The sequence below is a fragment of the Oncorhynchus mykiss genome, chromosome 3 (assembly GCF_013265735.2).
Source record: "Oncorhynchus mykiss isolate Arlee chromosome 3, USDA_OmykA_1.1, whole genome shotgun sequence".
Lineage (NCBI taxonomy): Eukaryota > Metazoa > Chordata > Actinopteri > Salmoniformes > Salmonidae > Oncorhynchus > Oncorhynchus mykiss.
This window is the reverse complement of record NC_048567.1, coordinates 30,217,699-30,223,260: the sequence shown is the minus strand read 5'-3', so window position 1 is coordinate 30,223,260 and position 5,562 is coordinate 30,217,699. Positions and strand designations below refer to the sequence as shown.

General features: G+C 42.1%; 1 protein-coding gene across 1 annotated transcript; it reads right to left on the bottom strand.

Moving 5' to 3' along the window:
- Positions 1 to 2,276: 2,276 nt before the first annotated feature.
- On the bottom strand, positions 2,277 to 4,941 carry LOC110517635 (yrdC domain-containing protein, mitochondrial-like). Its single transcript, XM_036964773.1, has 6 exons — positions 4,902 to 4,941; positions 3,557 to 3,752; positions 3,170 to 3,284; positions 2,846 to 2,965; positions 2,547 to 2,677; positions 2,277 to 2,346 (listed from the first exon to the last, which is right to left on the bottom strand). The coding sequence occupies exons 1-6, from the start codon at positions 4,939 to 4,941 to the stop codon at positions 2,277 to 2,279; spliced, it is 672 nt and encodes a 223-aa protein (XP_036820668.1).
- Positions 4,942 to 5,562: the final 621 nt, after the last annotated feature.

The following is a 5,562-nucleotide window of genomic DNA, read 5'->3' as shown; positions in this document are numbered from 1 at the left end:
TCTAGGATTTGACTTTTATCCACAAGCCTTCTCTTTGTTGGAAAGTATGAGAGAAAAGGACAGGAGAGAGAGAGAGGGCTAGTGGAGCTGGGCAAAAAATTTTTCCCCCTCTTCATTAAGTATAGTCTTTTCTCTTCACTCAAAGCAAAATGTGCTCGGTGCCAAGTAAAGGGGTATTTCCTGTGTGGCTTAACAAGGATGTGGAACTCAAAGATGTAGGGTGAACCTGCCCCCTAGAAGCTGATCTTGGGTCAGTTTTACATTTCCCCCACTAATGGCTAAAGTTGAGATTGGGGGAGCTGATCCTAGATCGGTCACCTAAGGAAACTATATAAACCAAAGTGTAAGGGAAAACGGCATGGTTGACCGCCAAATGGTTTAATGTCAGTGCACTAGGGAGAATAAGTGGTTTCACAGAGATTTTGGGGTATCGGAGCATGTGATTGCAGCCAGACCAATTCAGCCAAGAGGAAACGCAATGTCCACAGCAGTTTCCGTTTATCTGAAGACAGAAAACAACCACCAGAGAGAAACTACATTCAACAATTTCATATTTTAAGTCGAGCACAGTTACCAGTTTCAATAAATGCAATCTGTTCAAAGCAAGTTTTTCAGATTCAAGCAACATTACAGTCACTTAAAAATAATTTGACATTTTATAGAAATAAACTGTCACTCATGTGCAGGAAATGTAAATGTAGTCAGGTCAGGCTGGGTACTGGAATATGAATGATAAATGCAGTGTGTATGACTTATTTGTACTTAGGCTTACTGAAATCTTGCATTACTAAAATTAAAACAGACATTTTAGGAATAAAAGGATGTGCCCCCTGACTTCTTTAAAACAAGGACTATACATTCTGTGAGGAAAAAAACAACAACTTACAGCTGCAGTGTTGATCCAGCTTGGCAGTCCACACAGTCACTGTTAATCATTCTCTAACAAACTAGCAGGGGAATGGAAAACCTACGAAGTTGCACAACTAAATGCATTCAACCAAATTTCATCTTCCATATTTAACCCAACCCCTCTGAATCAGAAGTGCACCGGGGGGCTGCCTTAACATCAACAGCGCCCGGGGAGCAGTAGATTTGGGGGATTAACTGCCTTGCTCAAGGGCAGAACAGCAGATTTTTCACCTTGCCAGCTCAGGGTTTTCAAAACAGCAACCTCTCGGGTTTCTGGCCCAACGCTCTTAACCGCTAGGCAACCTCCTTAATGTATACGCATTGCTGAATACTGACCAGCTACATTCCCAATGTGTGAGAAGACACAAAAAAAAAAGCAATTGAGAGAGTTCTGTTCACGGGAGCTTCTGAAGTAGTTCAGCCACCACACTGACATTAACCCAGTACTACAGGCAAGGAGAGAAAACCAACACAAGCCATCATGGTCAGCATAATGAAATTTCATTTATTCTCAACAACATACTCTCATTGGTCCATTATACAAACCAGTAGTCAGTCTCTCATAACCGTCAAGCAATAATACACTAGAGCATGGCTAACAGGCTACATTTACACAGGCAGACCAATTCTAATATTTTTTTGCCACCCATTGGTCTGGCCAATCACATCTTTTCACAGCTGATCTGATTGGCCAAAAGACCAATTTGTTCCAAAAAAAAAAAAAGAAATTGGGCTGCCTGTGTATATGCAGCCTCAGTCTGAAATTTGTTCCAAACCATGTTAAATAAATTCCCCATGAAAATAAAATGCATTGAAACAATGTTCACAGCCCCGAAACTCCAGAATCAGTTCATAAAACACAGGCTTGATTTAGAAATGCATGAAAAAGACACTTGAAATAACTCAATTAAATAGTAGCTTTGCTTAACCTAGCCATAGCTCAAAATGACAGTAACGGTTGGAGTTCTACCCTGTTACTCTGTGCCAAGTCTGCCATTTTAACCCACTAGAGAGGAGGCAAGAGTGGGGTCTTCTGTTGGGTGTAAGCATGCTTGAATAAAACAACCTAGTTTCCACACAATAAAGTAAATTTGTAAAGCAAAGACTGAGTTAAGTGCCCTGGGTTTTCCCATAGAAACAAGAATGCTTGGACAACTAATAACCAAGAAATACGAAACAAATCCCTTAAGTGAAACCCAGAGCTTTCCACAATAGCCTGCAATGTGCAAAAGGACTGTCCTTCCTTTAGAAAGATGAGCGATTTCGATTTCGTTGCAGGCATTCAGAGTTGTATTTGGCCATGGTAAGCACAGGTTCTTGCTGGTTGTTCGTGTCAGCGTGTGGTATGAATTTGGAGGGGGCAAACCTCACTGATCCCCTGTGTCTTCTGACAGTCCATATTTGTGCTCCAGCACATCAACTGTGGAAGAGAAGGCACTGAAAGAAAAGGGCAAGGGGTTATCACTTCCACAGGTAATTTTCACTATGCTGTATGTTTAAACTACTACTCACAAAAATGTGCTCTTGTACTTTTAACTTAGATAAATTAACACAACGGAATTACCTGAACATAACTTGATTGAAATGTATTAGTCAGTGGCCTGTAATCTGCTGAGCAGGCCAGTATCACTACTCACCAGCCAGGTCTGATGATGCGGTATTTGCCGAGCACCGATAGGTCGACCACTGTTGACCCCAAGCGACTCTTGTCTCCTATTGGTCCGCCATCCACCACCACTGCTAACCGGGGCCACAAATCCTGGAACTCCTGTGGAGAAAATCCCTGTATAACTATTTTGCCAAAGTCCTTTTAAGCATCAGTGAAAAATGATGCACTGATAAACCTTGTTTGGTTGTAGATGATGCAGTCCCACCTCCCCTCCAGTTCATGTTATAAAAACAGTTCTCACACACACGGTGGGTTGTCTCTACATACATGTATAGCCACAGTGCTGGAGTGTGAGCTGATGTTGGCGCTGGTGAGGGCAAGAGGTTCCCCACACATCTGGCAGAGGCGTCTCATGAAGGCATGGTCCGGGATGCGCACTCCTACTAACTGTAAGGAACAGGTAAACACATCATCAACAGCCCAATACATGCAATAAATAACTTACGAAGTGCCAGACCAAAATCTAGCATGCAGAAAAGCAACACACATTTTCAAATTGAGTGGTTTATGATTTATAGTATAATTTGTCATCAATTAGGGGCAGTGAATTGTCTGTGTCTGTGTAATGGTCTGTGTCTATGGAAGTCGTACCGGAGTGAATGGATTGAGGTCAGTGTTGAGTACTTCAGCTCGTTCCAGAACTAGAGTGACAGGGCCAGGCAACAGTTCCCCTATCAGCTCTTCCTTGACTGACACCTTACAGTACCTGCCACCACAAGGAAAAGGTCAAAAATATAACATTTAGGCTAGGTTGCAATATTGCCTTTTTCACATTATAGGTCCGACCCAAACCTTACTGTGCTGGCACCGATATTTTCATTTTCACTTTGTCCTTTCCAGCAAGGTAGACTTGATCAACTACAGTGGATGCGTAACAAGGCCAGTCCAGCTCAGCTCGGCTCTATAGTGCGAGTCAGGCATGTTGCAAGACATTGAGCCACAAGAACAATGACATGAACACCATCAATGCATGCTTACTTGTAAATGTCTTTGATTTCTCCAACACAAATGGCCAGTGGTTTCTGACCCTTACGTCCTTTGATGTCATACACCTTTTTGATGGCATTGGAATTCTGAGCCAAGCAAGCCAGCCCGTATATTGTGTCCGTTGGCACAGCCACAACTTGCCCATCCTTTAGAGCCGCCACTGTTGAATTCAGGATTTCAGCACCATCTACACTTCAAAAGCAAACCATTAGGAATGAATGGTCTTAAGCAAACAGCTTACATTGATTGATGTATGATCTCATGTCATCACGAGTAGACATTCAACAACCTCCCCCACAACAGAACTTGGTTAATGCAAAGCATTTGACAAAAAGTCTAAGATTGATTTATTGCAGAATTCATTAAAATGTTTAAATGTAACCTTTATTTAATCAGGCAAGTCAGTTAAGAACAAATTCTTATTTACAATGACGGCCTACCCCAGCCAAACCCGGAAAACGCTGGGCCAATTGTGTGCCACCCTATGGGACTCCCAATCACCGGATGTGATTCAGCCTGGATTCGAACCAAGGACTGTAGTGATGACTCTTGCACTGAGATGCAGTGACTTTGACCACTCGGGAGCCCTAACATGCTCTAGCGCGTTGCAAAATACATTTAAACATGTTATTCAATTACTCAAAATTAGAAGGGGGCCTTGCCCTGCCCCTTCTAATTTCCTTAAATTTTGGGGCTAGAGTCAAATACTTTCTATAGAACAAACTTCACATCAGGATAGGCAACCGAAATTAATAATTCATGCATGTGTGCTATATTAAATAGAGGAGGGAGTAAAAGGTAGGCAAGCAATAAACATTTCTGAACTACTACTAGTCGAATAAGACATGGGAGAGATGACGAATTTTGAGATTTATTTATAGACTAATACACTTGAAAAAAATTGCCAAACCGAAAACATTTCTAATGCCTCCTCCGCGATCAAACCGACATAAAAAATAAAATGAAACGCAGCCTAACGTGAACAGAAATCTCAACAAGCAAGCAAGTCGCAGCAATGAAGAGCGTGCGCGTTCAAGCAAGTCGCAGCAATGAAGCATCGAGTGCGTGCGCGTTCAAGCAAGTCGCAGCAATGAAGCATCGAGTGCGTGCGCATTCACGCGAAAAGGGAGGGGGGGGGGGTGGCGTAGAATCCTGTCAGGGGGAGCTTTTCGGCACAACACCCGTTTGGGTACGGTGTAACACGTGCACTTAGATGAAACCATGAGAATAAGATAGTTAGCTTCTCATATGGACCGTCATGACCTCTATTCAACTTAGAATATTTTCATTGTAGAACCTTGGCGTTTGAGTTTCAATGGTGACATATTGAACCTACCTTGTAATCTTTCCTCACACTGGGCAGATGGACCATTCATGACGGACTGCGGCGACAAGCGCAGCATTTTAGTCATCAGTTCTTTGCACCTAGCTCTTCCGTCTCGGGTCGCTAAGGCTGACTTATAAACGCGTCTTAATATCATGAAGTAAAACCTAAACTTAAAAAAGGTATTCATAGAAAGTGTTGGCGCTACATGCTGAGTCGGCTGATGAAATAACATTGACCGTCTTCCGGGTAACGCCCTCAAAACAATGACACGCATTTCCTTAAAGTGAAAGCACACAGCGTTGCTAAACGTTTATAAAATTCCAGTTAAATTAGTATAAACAAGGTCAAAGTGTGCTTTGTAATTTGTATAGCAAGTGGCTGATATTCATCCAAACTAATAACAAAATAGTACATGCCCATTACATCAAATGAACAAGGATAACTTCAGTTATTCAACTTGTACAATGCCTCCAATCAATTACTAATTCGTACAACTATATCACGTGTAACTGACAAGTGTACAGGCCAGGGGTTTTCAAGAGAAACAAAAAATTACGTTGGTTCTAGGTAACAGTTTACTACAAAAATACCCGTTTAACTGTAATGTAATTTCCATTGTATATAATATGGTGAGGACTCCAGCTCCCCAAAATGACGAGACAGACTGTAC